The sequence below is a fragment of the Microcaecilia unicolor genome, chromosome 6, assembly GCF_901765095.1.
Source record: "Microcaecilia unicolor chromosome 6, aMicUni1.1, whole genome shotgun sequence".
Classification (NCBI taxonomy): domain Eukaryota; kingdom Metazoa; phylum Chordata; class Amphibia; order Gymnophiona; family Siphonopidae; genus Microcaecilia; species Microcaecilia unicolor.
The window spans coordinates 48,835,663-48,857,218 of NC_044036.1; the positions used below are offsets into that span (position 1 = coordinate 48,835,663).

The window sequence follows — 21,556 nt, forward strand, 5'->3', positions numbered from 1 at the left end:
CTCATAATCAAATTTCTGCTGACAAGAAAGACCTATCAGAAGTGAAAATAAATATAATGAAAACAATAATGGCCGCAGAGTACAATCAGCTTAAGTTGGTTGTACTGGAAAAGATGAAAACTGGCACACTGAAAACATTTAATGACGTGTGTGACCTACACCATGACTGATGCAAAGTTCACATTTCTTTTCCTATTACTAGATGTGTGTTGCCTCATTTCAGACATCCAGTGCAGATGCTGAGCAAGGTTTCAGTTTAATGAGCAATATTAAGACAAAGTCTTGTAACAAATTGGAGGTTTATCATCTAGAAATGCTAATACATACCAAATCATATTTAGCTGATGGATTTGAAGTTGACCTTGACTCTATTATTTTTGTCTGGAAAAGTGATATGAACAGACAACAGAAACTGAGAAGAACTGACAGTTATTCATCATGCCAATAATGAAAATAATGAGCCAGGGATAAAATTGATTACAAAATAAAACTGAGATATAGTATAGCTATTTAACCCCCTCTGTTTACTAAGCCGCACTAGTGATTGCGGGTGTGCTAATGCCGACACAGCCCATTCACTTTGATGGGTGGCAGCCACTAGAGTGGCGTGAGTAAATGGGGGGGGGGGGGCAAGTTAGTTTTAAATATTGTTTTGATATATATATATATATATGTTATTTTCAGTTCAATAAAAAATAACTCGTCTCAATTTTTTAAATAATTTGCATAATTTTTTTCCAAAAATCACTTGCTTTCACCACCACCACTTGTTTCAGGGATGTTCAGCCCAAACTTATTGTTGCTCAGAAGACATCATAACCTGCACATCTGTTTCCCTGTCATAGAGGGAACACTGGTCAATAGACTTGATGAGTCTCAGCAAAGACTTTTTAATATCACAGATCTTGGTGCCTTCCAGGACATCATATATGCTCAGGAGATGGATGTTTCTGTACCCCTTAGAAGAGAGTCATCAACCACCACTACCGTTTGCTTGCTAGTGATAATTGATTTAGCAAGTTTGGGGGTTTTGAGCTCTGGTTCCTCCTGTTCCTGGAATGTTCTTGCCTCATCCACTTCAAGGGCTGCATAGAGATGCCTTAGTTCAGTGAAGCTGGGGTGTTGATTCTGTAGGCTGTAGTGATCTGTGTCCAGTTGTCCTCTTTCAGTAACTTTTCATTTTCCTCTTTGAGGAAAAAGGTCTTTCAAGTGGTGAGCTGCAAGGATCAATCCTTGGTCCAGTTGTTTTTTAACAGTTTTTAAAAGTGATATTGTAGAAAGTTTATTAGTTAAGTCTTGCCTTTTTGGGAATGATACCAAAATCAAGAATGGGATAGACACCCTTAACCTCTCTACCACATTTGATCTGGTGGATCATAATTTGTTGCTGTTCAGTGAATTGAATATTAAGGTATACTCAGGGCCACCGAGAGCCAGAGCTGGGCCCGGGACAAGGCCCCCCCCGGGCCCCCCCACCCAAGGTCGAAGTCATCGTTGTCTTCGCCGGGCCCCCCCACCCGAGGTCACCAGGCCCCCCACCCGCTACCGGGCCAGGCCCTGAACTAACCTTAAACGCCTCCTTTCACCACCTTCGCAAGAAGCAGCAGGGCAGACCTCTCCTTCCTTCCGTGCCCCGCCCTCGCGGACGTTACGTCAGGCAAGGGCGGGACATGGAAGGAAGGAATGGCCTGCCCTGCTGCTCCTTGCTGCGAAGGTGGTGAAAGGAGGCGTTTAAGGTTAGTTCCGGGGTGACGGAGGGCAGGCGGGCTGGACTGGGGTGGCACCGGGCCCCCTCTGGAGGCCCGGGGACTTTTGACCCACCTGTCCCCCCCTTCTCGGCGGCCCTGGGTATACTGTGGAAACTCTCATGCTTTTCTTGCAAGGTAATTTTTTAAGGGTAAGGTTGAGGGGAAGAAATTAGGGATGGGCTGTCTTATGCAATGACATGGGAAAACATTCAGCATAAGGGGATCCTTAAACATGCTCATCTTCAAATGTAGTATATAGTATTCAAAGCAAAAAATGTGAAGAAGGATGTTATGTTGGAGAGAGTCCAAATGCTTAAGACAAAACTCAACTTATACAGGCACCACATTAAAAACCAGAAAGTGAACCAGGATGACACTTCTCTAGGACAGAACTTTGCAAGACCAGACCACAATATCAATGGCGTTATGATATGAGTACTAAAAGTAAATGTTAAAACAATCAAGGAATATAAGACCTTTGAAGTTAAAATTATAAAATAATTTCATATCCACCACACAGGACTTAACAAAGATCTGGGTTTTCTATCACATTATAAACTATAAAATTATACTGCTTTGTCATCTTCTGATCACCAATTCATCTTTCCTTATTTCTCGTACCCGCTACCTTCCCTTATAAAACTGTCATTGGAATACATTTATGTTTTCAGTTATTTATTCTGATATTTGCCATCATTTGCTTATTTCTGATTTGAAAAAGAAGGTATTACCTTCAAAAGCTAATCCAAAAATGTATTGTTAGTCCAATAAAAGTTTAAGGTTAAGTTTAATTCAGCCAAAAATAGGCCTGCTATTTTGGCGGCCCAATTTGGCCATCAAAATTAGGGGCCCTTTTACTAAGGTGCACTGAAAAATGGCCTGCACTGTGTAGGCGCGTGTATTGGACACGTGTAGGTCCATTTTTCAGTGTGCCTGCAAAAAAGTCCTTTTCTTTAGGCCGAAAATGGATGTGTGTCAAAATAAAAATTGGTGCACGGACATTTTGGGTCTAAGACCTTACTGCCACCCATTGACTTAGCGGTAAGGTCTCATGCATTAACCGAGCGGTAATCATCAGCACACGTACACTGCCAATTACCGCCTGGATAGCGCCATATGGTAGAAAATAGAAATCATTTTCTGCCACGCGTTTTGGACGTATGTCAAAACTAGAATTAGCCAGCAATGTACTAAATATTCATGGATAGCCAGCTGTATCAGGCGATATAGCCAGTTAACTGCTAACCCCCAAATTCTATATAGCGTGACCAAAATTGTGCGCATAAATCCGATCATATTCTGGATTTGCATGTGCAATTTAATTACTTAACAAGCCAATCAGTGCTGATAATTGCCACTTAACAAGCAATTATTGCCACTAATTAGCATTAATTAGAATTTACATGGCCAACTTGCTAGGCATATTCTGTAAAGTGGTATGAATAAATTCTAATGCACGCTGCCAAAAAGGGGGGTGTCCATAAGCATGGAATGGGAGGACCATGGGAGTTCTTTCTAAATAGCAGGTAATTCTGTATCATTCTGATCTGTGAAGGTAATGAGTTCCAAACAATGGAAGCTTGATAGGAAAACCCTGATGTAAAAACACTCCTGTAATGTACCCACTTAGGGTCAGGAAAGTGCAGTGCCAATGTGTTGAGCAAGGTTTCAATTTTGTCACCTTCTAGAAAATATATTAACTCTGACATGTATATTATATTATTTTATATATCATAGTGAGGTGGCCGGTTCGAGTCCCAGTGCTGCTCCTTGTGATCTTGGGCAAATCGCTTGGCCCTCCATTGCCTCAGGTACAAACTTAGATTGTGAGCCCTCCTGGGACAGAGAAATATCCAGAGTACCTGAATGTAACTCACCTTGAGCTACTACTGAAAAAGGTGTGAGCAAAATCTAAATAAATAAATAAATAAATAAATAGTACATAGCAGTGAGCAGGGGTGCTGTCCATCATACATTATTTAAATGATTTTTTTATTTGGATGGTGGTCACGCTCTGTTAAATTGCAACATCAATTACAAATGTAACAAAACACAGCAGTTAGGCTGATATTTAGTAGAGGTCACTTTTGTTCTGTGTCTACTTTTATGAAAGATCTTCACTGGTTGCCTATTAAACAATGGATTAGATTTAAGCTAGCTTGCTTGGTTTTAAAGCAATTTATGGCATGAATTCTGAAGATGTAATAGATCTTTTAGTTTTTCTAGTCATTGAGTGGAGTAACTGTTTCTTATTCACTTTACAAATGGGCTATCCTACATCTAAAAACATACGTTTAAAAAGGATTCATGAGAATGCATTTTCATTTCAGGCAGTCAAGGTTTGGAATGATCTCCCTCGAAACATTAGATCTATTCCATCATATTCTGCTTTTAGATAGGCCTTAAAAACATTTTTGTTTGAGTTATAACATAATAGCACTTATTTGATGTAACTTTTAGCTAACTAAATGTAATTCACTTTCATGTGAAGACTTATTCTGTTTGTTAACTGCTTTCGATCCTTTGGGGGAGTTGGCAGTATATAAAACATGAATAGAAATAGATAGACATGAATATTATTTTTTGTCAAGTGATGTTTGAGCTGGGGATTCAATTGGCAGAGGAGAAGTCTGAAGACCCTTGTTCTAAGCTGGTGTTCTTGGGGGTCAAACTGGATACTGTGAAGATGGAGTCATGATTGCTAAGGGGTAAGGTCTGGGCTTTAAGGGTGGCATACTTCTAAGAGGAAGAAGATAAATTTGCATGAGTTGGTCATTTTAATTTTGCTACAAGGATTATCCTTATGGGTCATGTGTTCTCCCACCATTTGATGCTGTTTACCAGAGGGGTGCAGAAGAACATTATCTGGTACACCTCCCACAGGGACTGAGAGATGATCTGGAGTTGTGGAGGATCTTTTTTGTCTCAGTTTAATGGAATGTGGGTTTGGCCACAGCCTTCAATGTCAAACACCGATTTAAAATTGTTTACAGATACAGCAGGGAGTCATAGGGTTGGTATTTATTTCCAGGGTGTGTTGTGTGCTCAGGCTTGGTCAGATTGGTGACGGGCAAGAGGGTGGTGTCAGAACAATGAGAGAAGAACCCAGCACACATTCACAACCAGAGGAAAAAAAGACAACCACACATTCTGGACAACAACAATAAATGAACTCAATGACATACCACCCGAGGATAAACATTTCATGAGAAACTGGTATGAAACAAGGGAAAACACACTAAACAAAATAGCACTGCTCAAAACAAAAACAAAAATCATAAAACAACCATGTCCCTGGTTTAATTACAAACTACTACACATGAAGAAACCTAGGAACCATCCGCCGGTGTTCTCCCCTCGGTCAAACCTGCGGAAGATTCCTGAGTGCTGTAATATATATATAGGCGTCATGGGTGGAACCTGTGTATCTGGCACACACGTCTAGAATCTCCCCCTGGGCATCACACACAACTTGCATATTCATGGAGTAGAATGCTTTCCTGTTCCTATAAGTGGCCTCTCATGCCCAGGGGGGTCTGAGTGTGACATGTGTGCAGTCAATGGCACCTATGACCGAGGGGAAAAAAGAACCCGAATTATAGCTACATCATGCAAGGTTCCACGTTAGGAGTTACGGACCAAGAAAGGGATCTGGGTGTCGTCGTCGATAATACACTGAAACCTTCTGCTCAGTGTGCTGCTGCGGCTAGGAAAGCGAATAGAATGTTGGGTATTATTAGGAAAGGTATGGAAAATAGGTGTGAGTATGTTATAATGCCATTGTATCGCTCCATGGTGCGACTGCACCTTGAGTATTGTGTTCAATTCTGGTCGCCGTATCTCAAGAAAGATATAGTAGAATTGGAAAAGGTGCAGCAAAGGGCGATTAAAATGATAGCGGGGATGGGACGACTTCCCTATGAAGAAAGATTAAGGAGGTTAGGGCTATTCAGCTTGGAGAAGAGACGGCTGAGGGGAGACATGATAGAGGTATATAAAATAATGAGTGGAGTGGAACAGGTGGATGTGAAGCGTCTGTTCACGCTTTCCAAAAATACTAGGACTAGGGGGCATGCGATGAAACTACAGTGTAGTAAATTTAAAACAAATCGGAGAAAATTTTTCTTCACCCAACGTATAATTAAACTCTGGAATTCATTGCCGGAGAAAGTGGTGAAGGCGGTTAGCTTAGCAGAATTTAAAAAGGGGTTGGACGGTTTTTCCTAAAGGACAAGTCCATAAACCGCTACTAAATGGACTTGGGAAAACTCCACAATTCCGGGAATAACATGTATAGAATGTTTGTACATTGGGAAGCTTGCCAGGTGCCCTTGGCCTGGATTGGTCGCTTTCGTGGACAGGATGCTGGGCTCGATGGACCCTTGGTCTTTTCCCAGTATGGCATTACTTATGTACTTATGAGGGGAAGTGAGCTACGGCGTAGAAGTCAGCCATGTTGTTCTGCAGGGCTGGGGGGTGGTGGGGAAGGTGATGTACTCAGAGGTGTGGGTAAGGAAGGCATTAAGGAACTGGGTGAGGCAGTTAGAAATGGAAGGCTGGGTGAGACCCATGTTCACAGCTAGGACAGACTGGAAACTCCCAGTGGCCAGAAAAGAGAGAGAAGCAGTGATCTTTAGGTGCACAGGGATGGGGTTGTTCCTATGGGTCCCAGGCTGCAGGAGGGGTTGGAGCTGGTCACAAAGGTGCTGAATGGCAGCCCTATAAAAGCGGTACCTAGTGAGACACTGCAGGTCAGTGAGGTCTAGGAAACTGCTACGAGGCCTGAAAACTCTGGGGTGTGCATACCTCCTGCGGTGCCTCCCCTCTTCCTCCAACATGTAAGCCACCTGTGCATTTAGTGCCTCCATTTCCCCACACTACAGGTGCAATGCAGTGACACCAGTGCTCACCTCGCCCTACCAACTTGGTGAAACACAGCAGGAACAAACAAAAGCTGACACTCACTCTCCCACCACTGACAAACAATGCAGTCACACACAGCAGAGCCACACTGCAAGCACTCCTGCCACACCCTCTAGCCAATCACTCTCCAAGCAGTCTTCACAAACACGGTGCAGCAGTACACAGGACAAAGAGACAAACAGAGACTACAAACAGGTAAGGGAATGAAATATGAACTTGGGGACAGTGAATAGAGAGGGATAGGGGGAGGGGATAGGGGAGATAGAGGAAGGAATAGTGGTGTCTGGGATTGGGGGCTAGAAGGGGTAGGTAGGGAAAGGTGAAAAGGTAAAACACAAATGAGGCAGGTGAGAGTGAAAACATCCCAACCACAGCACACAGACAAAGGTAACAGGTACTCAACAAGCTCTCAGCTTTCTCTGCAAACAATTCAGTTTTCTCTCCCAACAACGATCTTGCCACGCTTCAACTCCACAAAATCGCTAATGGGTATAAAGACGACTTCCCCCTTACTCTGGTTGCTTTTATTTCAGGTCTAATTAAAAATGCCCATGTTCTGACCCATGCAAAACCATTTCGCAAGCCGTTATACACAGGGGGGGGGGTGCATATTACGTAACACCATCACGCCCCCTTTGGGGGCGACCATAGATGGGCATCCTCACATTGAGAATGCCCTTACGGCCCGGTTTTGATTATTGGATTTGGCTGACCTTCTTTCACAGGGACGCCCATGTGCCTTTTGTTTCGCTTTTTGGCCTCCCTTCTCTTTCGAAAATGAGCAGGATAGACACAATATGAAAAATGCTAGTACCAATAAAGATGTCACGCCTGTGGAGCAGCACTTTCAAAACCAGAACACTGTACCAGTGATTTCATGGTAAGAATCCTTAAAGGGAACTTTAAAACAATACAGGAACGTAAGACCTTTAAAGTCAGAATGTTTAAATATCCCACCCACCCACCCACCAGACAGGACTTAACAAAGTCTGGGTTTTCTAGCCCATTATAAACCATAAAATTGTACTGCTTTGTCACCCTCCTGTCTCCATGCATATCTCCCTGTCCCTCATCCATTCGACTCTTCCTGTCTCTCACCTATTCACCCCCATCCTGTTAGACTGTCACTGGAATGCTTTGATGTTTCAATTATATATACTGTCATCTACCAACATTTGCTTATTTCTGATTTGACAAAGAAAGGCAAACTTCGAAAGCTAATCAAGAAATGTATTATGTCCAATAAAAAAGGTATTTTCTTATTTTCTTTTCCATGTTTTGTTTTGTTTTATTTCTATTGATTACCTATTGCTCATTTTCAAAGCACATAAACTTACAAAGTTCCATAGTAACATATGGAGCTTTTTAAGTCTATGTGCTTTGAAAATGACCCTCCTAGTATTTCATAGGAACTCTTATGTGCTTAAGTGCTCTTAGAGAACAGGCTCATAGCCCACTTAATTTGGGTGTCTAACTTCAGTTGCAGAATTTCCGCCTAAATGGTGAGATCTAGATTCACTCAGTAAAATCTATGTTACAGCATTTTGAACAAATTGTAATGTCCTTAAGGTACATGTTGGTAAACCCATCAAGATCATGATACAGTCATCCAGACATGGAAATGTAAAGCCTGGAATATAGAACAAAAATCACAATCTGATAGGGAACAGCAAAGTCATCAAAAGATTTTGATCTTAAAGAATGATTTTTGTACACTTCTGCTCATATGATGGAAATGCTTCCCTTACTTCCACCAACCAGGTTAACTTTACAAGCCTCCATTTCCATAGTGACCTTCCATAAAATCCTCCCACCTGCCTGCAGCAGAGGTATTTTTCTAAGGGGGGGGGGGGCATTACATATGCATATAACTGCCTTTAGCATGTAAATGCAAGAGGGTGTACATGTGGGTGGAGCATGGACACAGTATGAACATGTTTTCTATTGATATGCAGTACTTACTGAATACTATAAATTATACATGTATAGGTATGTCCATTTACCCTTGCCATAGATTTGCTGTAAGTGGGCATACCAAAATGTACTCATGTTTCTGCCAACTTGTGCTAATATTCTATCATGAAATCTATGCACACAGATGCAATTAAAGAATACTTGCTTCTCGCACTGCGTCCAGCTGCTCAAGTGAAGGTTGCCCCCATAAATATATCCTCACAGTCCCAAATAAAATTATAATAATGGCACAGCAAGAGTTACTATTTGGGCAAGCCCCATGCTAATATATAAAGAAAACTGTGGTGCTCATCTTTTTATTGCTCATCTTTTAAAGCTCAGTTCTGATAGAAATATCATTGCTTCTGATTCCTTTTTTTAATGGTGCCTGCAGTAGCTCAAAAAATAAAACACTGCACAGTGAAGAGTCCTAAATATAACTGGAAATATGCTTTGGACTAGCAAACATGCTGGTCTTTGAAGAAGGTATATACAAATTTATCTCATGTATATTTATTGTGGTAATCCTGAAAATCCAACTGGCCAGGAAAGAGTTGACAAACACCATATTTAAAAAAAGCATCTAACATTTTGAAATGGTTTGTCATGTTTACAGAAGATTGGTAGGCTCTATTTTTGTTGTTATTAAGTACCGTCAAATCAGTGCCAACTCATGGAGGCCCTGTGGATAGTAGTCCTGAACTGTGCTCAGTCTTCAGTCAGGCATCTAATCATTGATAGAGTGGCATCCATGGCCCTTGTTATTGTATCAATCCATTTCATTGTTGGTCTTCCTCTTTTGCATTGACCTTCAACCTTGCCAAGCATGATATCATTCTCTAAAGATCTTTCTCTTTGCATGATGTATCCAAAGTATAAAAAAGGAAATCTCATTATTCAACCCTTCCAAGAAAAGCTTTGGTTTGATCTCTTCCAATACCGATTGATTAATTATTTGGGCAGTCCGCAGTATACACAGTATTTTTTCTTCTCCAGCAGCGTAATTTGAAGGCATCAGTTTTCTTCCCATGTTGCTTCTTCACTGTCCAGCTTTCACGTCTATATAAAATTATTGAAAATACCACAGCTTGGAAAAGTTGAATCTTTGTATGCAGAGAGACACCTTTTCTCTTAAAGATCTTGCTAGGTCTTTCATATCCATTCTGGCTACTACAATATTTCATTGGCTTTCTTGACTTCTTGTTGTTTCATTAATGATTATCAATCCAAGCAGATTGAAATTGTCTTTGACATGGACATAATCCAATATAATAATTCTCAAAAAATGAGACTTTAACCCTTTCCTGAGCATGGATTAGTCAGGCACATTATAGGAATGGTGAAGTCATTCAATGAGAAGTATTATTATATGGTTTGGAATTTCCTGGTACTGACAGTAAGAATACAGGACTGGTTCTCTTTCAGTGGTCTATGAGAAGGGGAGTCTACATTGTTTGCATTATCATTCCAGAAAGTCCACTGAAGTAGGAAAAACAAAAGGCTTGAAAATATAGCTGTTAGGTAGCCCAGTAGGTCACAATATAAAACATATCCCCAACCAAGGGACTCCTAAGTGTCCACACAGTAAAAAAAAACAACAACTTTGACAGACGTTGTCATGAACTTAAATTGATAGTAATAGTAGTAGCAGTCCTCCAAATGATCTTCTAATGATGGAAAACGGGAATATGAAGGAGCAGCAGGTTCAACTTTATATGGAAACTCCATTCATGATGAGAATCATTTGCTAGAAAGCTCTGAAAATATCTTCTATTCCAGCATTAACAAAATCATGTGATTCTTCTACATGGCTCATTATAGTTCTTGTTAAAAAGCATGGAAAATACAAACCATACCGATGCCTCAGATTCTGTGATACAGTGATTCCCAAACTGTAGTTGAGGATTCCAAATGAGGACACAATTTCAGTATAGGGAGTCACAGAAGTAGGATTGTCCTGCCTGCCTCTGAACTCAGCTGTGATCTATGCTCAAAGGAAGTAGTCAGCCGGGGACATGTGAATGAATGTTCACAAGTCCTGCCCTCTTCTTCCAGGTAGGATTCTTATTATACTGGAAACCTGTGCAGACTCATAACGATAGTCTACCACTCAATATTAAGGCAAAATAAATCTTTTTAAAGCTGGATTCTTATAAATAGATATTTCTATCCGTACAATCCAGATTAAACCTCCTTTAGATCTTTAATATAATAAAGTCCTTTTTCAAAAACACACAGCTCATAATACAGATACTTCAGGATCCAATCGTATGTTTATCCCAGAACCTCAGTGATATTAATCGCTATCCATTTAAAATACAACGATTTCAATAACATCAAGCTCTTCGCCGGTTCTTTTTTTTCTTATTTCTTTTTTCTTAACTTTAGAAAACCATATATATATATATACATTAGCATTACTTATCTTTTCAATTTATTACAATTGTCGGACCCAGGGGATCATCTGTCCGACATGCACATTTCGCCCACAATGGGCTGTCTCAAGGACATTCCCCCCGTGTTTCTTATAGCGCCAGCTCAGCAAAAGTTATAAGCTTATGTCTGTCTCACTAGCTTACTATGGACTTTTCCTCCAGGAATCTGTCCAAACCTTTTTTAAACCCAGATACGCTACCTGCTGTTACCACCTCCTCTGGCAAAGAGTTCCACAGCTTAACTATTCATTGATACACAGGGTCTTATGCTGACTGTTGCCACTACTGCTGCTACCATCATGCTTTGCGCAAGTGTGCAGAAGAAGTGAATAAGACAGGAGGGGGGGGGGGGGGTCAAATACACTTTTAAGATAAAGATACAAGATAAAAGTTTGGGGAAAAGTAGTTTTCTTACTTTTTTTTAAAATTTACTTTAGAAAGTTTTATGCCTACTGAAATGTTAATTCATTCTGTATTTTCTATTTACTTTTATTTTAAGATGGTCCAGATCGCTAATTTGCAGGAATAAAAAGTTAGCATATATAAATGAACATGTTTCTTTGTGAGAAATCAAGTCTTAATTTTCTTAGATAGCTAGAAGGTTACATGAGGGACTGTATTGCACAGCAAAGTTAACTGGACATCTTTGGTTAACTTTTTCCAGAAATTGTTTATTGATTTTCTCAATAAACAGATGTAGAAATATACAACAATAACCTAGAAATAAATACAAAGCAGTATGAATTGTCCACCATTGGAACCTTTACTATAATATCTATACATCCAAAGTCACTTTGTGAGTATCATGTTCAGTCATTGCCCCAGAACTCTTGAACTGCTGTGGAGCCAATAAATAGCTAACTACAGCTCGGCAGTAAATATTGAAATATGCTCATGATTGAAATTTCTGAAAATATACTCTGTACGAAGATAGCTTTGTACCTAATTATTAAACTACATCACAAGTGCTACATGATTCTTTTAGATATGGAGTGCTTACCTTGAACGGTTAGATGGACTTGCATTGTTCTTGGGTTATGCTGCGTCTGTACAGAGCAAGTATATGGCCCATCATCTGTAATGTCTACATTTTTGATCTGCAAACTATATTCCCTTCTGCTGGCTGCTGCAATTGCAACTCGAGGATCTACTGACCACTTATCAGCTCCAGCAAAAATAATACTTGACCTGTTCAGCCATGCTCCCTTTGAGGCTCCATCTTCCAAATAACACCTGTTGAATAGCATAGAAAATATTATTGACTCAGTTGACTTTCTTAAGCTATTGCACTGTCATTGACGTAGTGTGACATATTTTTATATGTTGCATGAATGTTACTCCAACATCAAGAATCATTAAAAGATATCAAAAATGTCTAAAATGCTGACAAGAAACAATCTTTAATTTGGAAGGCATTTACCCCCTAATTCTAGAAAGTTGTGCATAAGCATCCAAATTTCTGACTAGCACACACATTTGCAAATACAACTTATAGAATAAGGTAAGTTGCACACATGACATCAAGAATTAATTAGCTTCTAATTGGCTTTAACAACCAACTCTTGGCTACTGTTGGTATCAATTGGTGCTAATTGGCAATTTTGTGGTTTTGAGCCTTAAAATGGATAGGCATGGCCTGGTCGCTCTGTTATTACACATGAAGGGGCATTTTCATTATGACATCTAGATCTGACTTTGGAAGTTTTGCTGAAAATGTCCAAAACTCACGTAGTGAAAATGACTATTTCCTAGATGTTGTGTTTAGTATGTCTATCTTTTTGTACCATTTTCAAAAAAAAAAAAGTCCAAGTAAAAAAACACACAAAATCAAGCCATTGAGGTGTAGGAGGAGCCAGCTTTCCTAGTAGGCTAGCCACACAGACATCCCAGCAGAGCAGTGGGGCACCCTAGGGACACTGAAGTGGACTTAATGTAAAAAGGTCCTAGGTACACATCTCACCATTACTGCCCTATATTGTATGGTGATCCCTTCAAACCCACAAAATACCTACTGTACCCAACTATACACCACTACAAAAGCCCTTATGGTTGCAGGTGTCACCTATATGTGAGTACAGTAGGTTTTTGGGGGGAGATTGGGAGGGGAGTGAGACTTGACACTTTCCATCACAAGTGTAACAGAGTTAGATATAGGCCTGGGTCCCTTTCTCCATAGTGCACTGCACTGACCACTAGGCTACTCCAGGGACCTGCTTGTTGCTCTAATAGGACTGGCCATAACATCAGAAGCTGTCCTAGAGGCTGGTATGTACTGTTTCATTTACATCTTTATGGGGTGGGATAGGGTCAGTAAGCACTGAAGGAGTAAGAGAGTGTCATTCCTTTATTCCTGCAGTGGTCATCTGGTCATTTAAGACACTTTTTGGCGGCTTAGTCATTAATAAAACAGGTCTAGATCAAAATGACCAAGTTATAGCCCTGAATGTTTTTGTTTTGTTTCATTATGGCAGAAAAACATCCATAGGAACGCCCAGATCGTGCCCTTAACACACCCCTGACATGCCCCTTGTGATTTGAATGTACTTCTGACAGACGTCATAGAAAAACATCTAAAAATTGGTTTTGAAAATACCAGTTTGGATGCTTTTGTGAGAAAAAACTCCAAATGGAGATTTATGCCACTTTTTATACATTTTTTCTCTTTTGAAAAGGAGCCCCATGGTAAATCAAAGTTTGGAAATAGGGATAGTTCCCAAATTTTGGAAACATGTTATTGTTGGACCTAAAGTGAAGGGTATTAAGAAAAGTAGATTGAAAGTTCAGAACTATAAGTCACTTTTAAATTTACCATTAATGACAAAAGTAACTGAGCAATTGGTCTTAGAACAGTTAGTGGATCTGTTAATAGTTTGTACTCTAGGCGGGGGGGATTTAGAGAGTGCCATAGCTCAGAGACATTGCTGCTGTGTTGAATGAATGGGGGAGATATTGTTTTTGCTGTATCTTTGGATCTACCTTCAGCATTTGATTTAATAGATTATTATTTATCATTGCAATGTTCAAGGTTTATAAGCATTACAGGACTTGTTTTAAGTGGTTTGATTCATTTTTGAGTCAAAGAACTTTCAGGTGTCATTGCACTGCCTTCTTTCATCAGAATTTCAGTTGGATTGAGGAATGCCACAAGGTTCAGCAATATCTCCGATGTTATTCAATATATTTTTAAGTCCCTTGTTGAGTGCCATTCAAAGTTTGGGTTTGAGATAACATTTTGATTATGGCATGGATTCATCCTCATACAATGGATATTTCAAGATTACAATCGGGGTTGGATGTAGTATCAAATGGCTGATTGATCTTTAGTTAGTTCTGAATGTCCAAAACTAACTGATGAGTCTATTGGTTTAAAGGATCATAAGATGGGTCCACAATGGCGCTTGCTTTATTTTGGGCATTCCATTCAGCCTGTTCAAAGTTTCCAATATTTGGGAATACCTATTGACTCTAGATTAACATTTGATGGACAGATAAATAAAAAAGAGGGCTTTACGGTACCCCGAAGATTACGGTCCATAAAATATTTGTTTAATGAAGATGCGTTACATACTTTGATTCATGCCCTATTAATTTCAAGGCTAGATTATGCAAGTACAGTTTATACAGGTATATTAGATAGTAAGTTAAAATGGCTCCAAACATTACAAAATGCTACAATTAATCTTGTAGGTAATAAACAAAAATTTTTGGTCATGTAATCCCGCTGGTTGCCAATTAAATATAGAATTTTGTTTAAGATTTTAGTCTTATTTCATAAAGGCTTTTATGGTTTTAAACCATCATATTTAAATACTTTGACTATACCTTATATTCTAGAAAGGTTTCTCAGGTCATTACAAGACTCAAGGATGGTGGTACCCTCTAGAGTTAAAGTTAGGAGGGATTGGGCAAGAAAAAGGGCTTTTTCTTGATTGACTTACTATGGAACATCATTCCTAGAGAAATATGCACAGAAATTAACCTATCAAACATTTAATTTTATAGGACAGGAGGAACATAGAATCTATTAAGATTTTGTATTTGTGAAGACAATAGCATGGTGTATGTTATGGATATCTTGAGTGAGTTTGGTCTTTATTTTTAATCAATGGAGATCCTTTCTATTTGAATTTTATGATTGTTAACCACCTTGATCTTTATTTTGTCTTGATTTTATTGTTATGTTAACCATCTTGATCTTTAAATATAAAAATAAACATTATAGGCTAGACTTTATCCCTCCTGTTTACAAAGCTGTGCTACCTATATATAGATGTAGTGTAATAGAATTACTCACTGCTCTGCCAACAGCGCAGCTATAACTATGTTACCAGCCATGCAATTAGGATGCAGTTCCATAAGTGGGCACCTCTTTTTATGTGCCTTGATGCCAACATGGTGAGAGTCAATTCAATCACAACATCTGGATGCCCAGATTCCGTCATAGAATTCTGTCATAATCTGGCATTAATGCGCTTATATCAGCCATAGACCTGGCATAACTACAGTAGGGTAAATGTAACAGGGGCACATATAACTGAGTGTATTCTGTAAATGATGTGTACAAGTATCAGCCCCACCCATACCCCTTCTATGCTCTACCCCATGTGAACCTCCCTGTTTTCTGCCACTTGAGCTAGTATACTATAAAAAATAGGCTTGAAATAGGAGCCTGCTTAACCTCTTATCTTAGACACCTTGTTATAGAATTACCCTCTGCATATGTGGAGGGGCATAATCGAATGGCGCTGGCCAAATAGAAGGCCAGCCATTTATTTGGCCGGTGCCGCAAAGAGCAGTCCCGAACCGTATTATCGAAAAAGATGTCTGGCCATCTTTTGTTTCGATAATACGGTTGGGGCCAGCCAAATGTCAGAGATGGCCGGGTTTAAGATGGCTGGCATCGGTTTTCGCTGATAATGGAAACTAATGCCGGCGATCTCAAACCTGGCCAAATCCAAGGCATTTGGTCGCGGGAGCAGCCAGCATTTGTAGTGCACTGGTCTCCCTCACATGCCAGGACACCAACCGGGCACCCTAGGGGGCACTGCAGTGCACTTCAAACATAGCTCCCAGGTGCATAGCTCCCTTACCTTGGGTGTTGAGCCCCCCAAATCCCCCCAAAACCCACTTCCCACAACTGTACACCACTACCATAGCCCTTAGGGTTGAAGGGGGCACCTACATGTGGGTACAGTGGGTTTTGGGGGGTTTTGTAGGGCTTAACATTTACCACCACAAATGTAACAGGTAGGGGGGGATGGGCCTGGGTCCACCTGCCTGAAGTGCACTGCACCCACTAAATACTGCTCTAGGGACCTGCATACTGCTGTCAGGGAGCTGGGTATGACATTTAGGCTTGCATAGAGGCTTGCAAAAATATATATATATATTTGTTCAGGGGGGAGGGGTTTGGTGACCACTGGGGGAGTAAGGGGAGATCATCCCTGATTCCCTCCGGTGGTCATTTGGTCAGTTGGGGCACCTTTTTGAAGCTTGGTCCTGAAAAAAAAGGGACCAAGTGAAGCCGGCGAAATGCTCGTCAGGGTCGGCTTTCTTTTTTCCATTATTGGGCAAAGCCGGCCATCTTGTGAGCATGCCACCATCCCGCCTTTGCTACCCGACCGACACACCCCCTTGAAATTTGGCCGGCTCCACAATGGAAAGCAGTTGATGCCGGCCAAAATTGTTTTTCGATTATACCGATTTGACCGGGTTCAGGAGATCGCCGGCCATCTCCCGATTTGTGTCGGAAGATGGCTGGCGATCTCCTTCGAAAATAAGCTGGATAGTAACCGCTGGATTCCATATAGGTTGCCCATAGTTGGGTACCCAAATGTGTGTGTAACTAATTTCTCAATTAGGCACTAGCAATCAATTATTGGAGATGATTGACACTTAATTGTCCATAATTAGGAGTGATTTTGGGCAAGTCACTTGACCCTCCATTGCCTCAGGTACAAACCTAGGGGGTCCTTGTACCAAGCTGCAGGAAAAAGGGCCTGCGCTAGCAGTGGGGGCCATTTTTCCCATGCACTAGGGCCCTTTCTACCACAGTGGGTAAAAAGACCCCAGACACACAAGGCCATGTGGCGGGGAGCCCTTACCATTACCCACTGAGGTGGCAATAAGGGCTCCCGCACTAACCCAGCGGTAAATGGGCAGCATGCAGCGATGTCCGATTAACGCCGAGTTACCGGTGCACAAGCAATTTCCGGGGGTTTTCTTTTTCCCCCAGAAATGCTACATGCTTGGTGCAGGACTATCACATGTGGCTACATTGTGAGCCCTCCAGAGACAGAGAAATACCCCATGTACCTGAATGTAACTCACCTTGAGCGACTACTGAAAAGGTGTGAGCAAAATCTAAAAAATAATATCGGTTAGGACGTTTATTCTTTTTTGCAGTTCTTGCTCATAAAACTAGGAAGAGCTGCCAATGTCAAAGTTACAGTGCCCTACCTTTTTAAATTCAGGTTTGGAAATGTTTTGTTACAAATTATAGACTGGTCCTTTTAAATGAATACAAAGAGCAGCTATAAAATCAGCATACCCACTGCACGATACTTCAGCAGCATCTCTACAGAATACCTTGGGGGTTTGAACACAGCACTCAAGATTGCTACAAAATTGCAAGCTGAATGTAACAGCATAGGTTACTGCTAGCTGTTTGAAAGTAATAACTTGGATTTAAAAAAAAAAACAGGAACAAGGTATATTGAAGAAACTAATTTATTCTCAGCTTTGCCATCTGCGGAAACAAAACAAGCAGAAGTCTTAAAGGTCGTTGTTAATTGAAATTCCTTTGTACATGCTTTCAATGAAGAATGTGCAGACCTCTCTAAAAGACTGTACCTTTTGGTTGATGGAAATGCATAACGGATTTTTTTTCTAATGTTCCTTTATTATACTAATAAAAGGCTCTTTTTACAAAGCTGTGCTAGCGATTCTAGGGTGGCAAATATGATGGAGCCCATTCAGTTCCTATAGGCTTTGTCGCATTTACCATGCTGGAATCGCAGGCACGCCTCTGTAAAAGGAGCCCAAAGTTTAAGCTGTCCTATACTATAAAGCAGGTTTTTACGCAGCCTCATCCACTGCTCCAAGTTCTACCCTGTCCACTCCACCCACACTATATAAATCCACTATTTCACAAATCCATGAATCAGTGGTAGCAAGGCCAGGGAGCAGCATTCAATCAGTACTAGGAACCTAAGGGGTCCTTTTACTAAGGTGTGCTGAAAAATGGCCTGCGGTAGTGTAGGCACGTGTCTTGGGCACGCGCAGAATCATTTTTCAGCGCACCTGCAAAAAATGCCATTTAATAATTTTTGCTGAAAATGGACGTGCGGCAAAATGAAAATTGCTGCACGTCCATTTCAGGTCTGAGTCCTTACCACCAACCATTAACCTAGCGGTAAAGTCTCACGCGGTAACCAGGCAATAATGACCTATGCGCTTCAAATGCCACTTGGCGTGCGTCTGATACGCGCATCTGAAAATAAAAATTATTTTTCAGATGCGCGTGTCAGACGCGCACAAAAAATGAAATTACTGCAAGAGCCACATGGTAGGCGGGTGGTAACTCCATTTTGGTGCGCATTGGGTGCGAATAGACACGCGGCTTAGTAAAGGTGCCCCTAACTTACTTCTTCTGTCCATTTTTTAAGCACTCAAATTTAGGTGTCCAGTTCAAGAGGTTTCCTTTAGGATGATCTAAGTGTCTAGATTTCTTCATTATCTTCCCAATAGTAAAATAAGACGGTCAGAATTGGTCAAATTATCTTATAGTGACCAGAACTCTTCTTGAACAATGATTTGCAAACAACAGTTCTTGAAGGAACCACGGATTCAAACGAAGCTTTAATAGGTGTATGCTAAATCTCAATAGTAGGTTCTCCTCCATGTTATAGTATCATTATTTGGTACATACTCATTAAGACCTACACGTTAACACTTCCATTTCAAGTGCTAAGATAGTAAGATACTTTAAGGGGTAGTGATGGGGCTGGTAGAACACAGGAGTTGTGGATTGCAGGACATGGGAAATATGGATGAACTAGAAACAGCAGTAGAGAGGAGGAGACCAGGAAAAAGACATCAACACACACTTGACAATTTACAAAAAAATTACATAGTTATTTAGACAACCAATGATTCATCAGTAATGACTGTTTTTTTTTTTTTCAACCACTGGAGTATTGTATTCAGTTTTGAAGTCTGTATCTTGCAAAAGATGTAGGAAGACTGGAAGCAGACCGGAGGAAGGCAACAAAAACGATATGAGATTTGAGCCAAAAGACATATGAGAAGAGAATGGAAGACCTGAATACTGTATGTATACCCTAGATAGGAGGAGGGACAGAGGAGGTACAGACTTTTAAATATTTGAAAGGTATTAATATAGAAACAATTTTTTTCCAGAGAAGGGAAAACAGTAAAACTAGAGGACATAAATTCAGGTTGCTGGGTGGTAGACTTAGGATAAATGTCAGAAAATTCTTTTTCACGGAGATGGAGGTTGATGCCTGGAATGCCCTCCCAAGGGAGGTAGTGGAGAAAAAAAGAAAAACAGTGCCAGAATTCAAAAAGGTGTGGGATGAACACAGAAGATCTCTAATTAGCAAATGAATGGTATAAAAAAAGAAAACGTAAAGGGTTGCATATGTGTTTGCATGTCAAGTGGTGCTTAGGTGGCAACTCTGGCTGTATCAACTAAGGTCGAAGCTAGGCTGGTTTCTACGGTCTGAGTCCGGCATATAGCAATCCGGTTTAGGATGGGCTGTAGAGAGCTTTGATGGAAATGTCAGCAATTTGGAATACGAGGACAGTGCCGGGCAGACTTTTACGGTCTGTGTCCCACAAATGACAAGAAGGATTCATATAGGCTGGAGTGGGTTTTGACGGCAACTCCAGTAGTTGGATCATAAGAACAGAGCTGGGTGGACTTCTACGGTCTATGTCCCAGAAACACAAAGAAAGACTAAGCATATAATATCATGTTCATTGTTGATTTGATCTTGAGTTGAGAATGAATGTGACTGTTGGATAGACTGGATGGACCATTCAGGTCTTTATCTGCTGTCACTTACTATGTTACTTTGTTTAAACTGCACAGTGAATAGGAAGGTTTTTTTTTTTAATAATGGCTTTTCCTAAAGTTTTGTGATTGTACTGCACATTTTGCATTGTATATTTTCTATATCCTGCATGGTCTTAGATGGTCAGAACAGTGTGTTGGTTGAGTTGCATTGGTTGCCAGTCATGTGTAAAACTCAAATGTTTATGCCTTGTCTTTGGGGTCCTTCTATTAAGATCTGCTAATGGATTTAACATGCACTAATGATTAGCATATGCTAGATGATAAGAAGCCCATTTTAATCGTATGGGCATCTTATCATTTAGCATACGCTAACCGTTAGCACATGCTAAATCTGTGAATGCACCTTAGTAAAAGGACCCCTTTGTATGTTTCAGGACATGGAATTCAGTAACCCTGCTTAGAATGGTAGAACAGAGCGGGCTAAAATTTAAAATAAATAAATAAAATAAAATAATCAGTTGCAATTTTATGAACCAGCCGGGGCTTTGTGCTCTTATTCCATCTCTTGATGAAAGCAAAAGGAAATGCTTGCGAGAGTGTGAATTTTCAATACCTGATCCAGAACATGAAATCAATTTCTTCCAGCAGCAAGGCAGGAGACACATTTTGCTTTGTTATAAAGTGAGCTGATGATGCATTTACTCAGAATTGCTTAGCATAAAGTTTTGATGACATGCGAGTTTTAGGTTGTTGCTTATTATATAACCAGCATTTCTCATTTCATGTATACTATAGTTTTATATATATTGTCTGTTTCATTTATAATAATAATAATAAATATGATTTTTTATATACCATTTTAACGGTGAAGCTGAAACCAGTTTACATTAATAAAAAGTGAAAGAGAATCACCAGAACAGCATTGCTTAATCCAGTAATTACAATAACCAGTATAAAAAATTGATCATATTAAATTTAACATAAATTGTTTCCAAATAGCCAAGTTTTCAGATCATTTCTGAAACTCAGATAGTCAGTTTCACAAGGGATATAGTTTTTCATAAATCTGGAACAGCTAAACCTAAAATATTCTTTGTGTCAATTGTCTGTTAATCATAGAAGCTGCTGGTAGTTCAACTTGATTCAAAAGTGTCACAGATTTAGATCCAAAACCAAATTTACCCCTCTGTTTATTAAGCTGCGCTAGCCGCTAGTGCAGCTTACTAAACAGGGGGGTTAGTAATTCTAAACTTTTCTAAATAAGGATAGTCACTGTATAACATCCTAAGGAGTCTTTTTCCTAAGCTGAGCTAAAAGGTAGCCTTAACACGCCCTTACAAAGCTCTTTCTCGTACGCTAAGGCCATGTTTAGTGCATCTGGAAAATGACCACTTTCCATTTTCTGAATTAATGACCACATGCTAATTTTGACATTAGTGCAAGACCATTAAAAATGT

At 40.2% G+C, this 21,556-nt stretch overlaps 1 protein-coding gene across 2 annotated transcripts in view; it reads right to left on the minus strand.

The window, feature by feature from the left end:
• The window catches only part of NEGR1 (neuronal growth regulator 1), a 710,014-nt gene that overhangs the window by 435,781 nt on the left and 252,677 nt on the right, over positions 1–21,556 (minus strand). For both annotated transcript variants that reach the window (XM_030207026.1, XM_030207025.1), the window contains exon 2: positions 12,060–12,292. In XM_030207026.1, the coding sequence (XP_030062886.1) occupies positions 12,060–12,292 (233 nt within the window). The remainder of the gene's footprint in view (positions 1–12,059; positions 12,293–21,556) is intronic.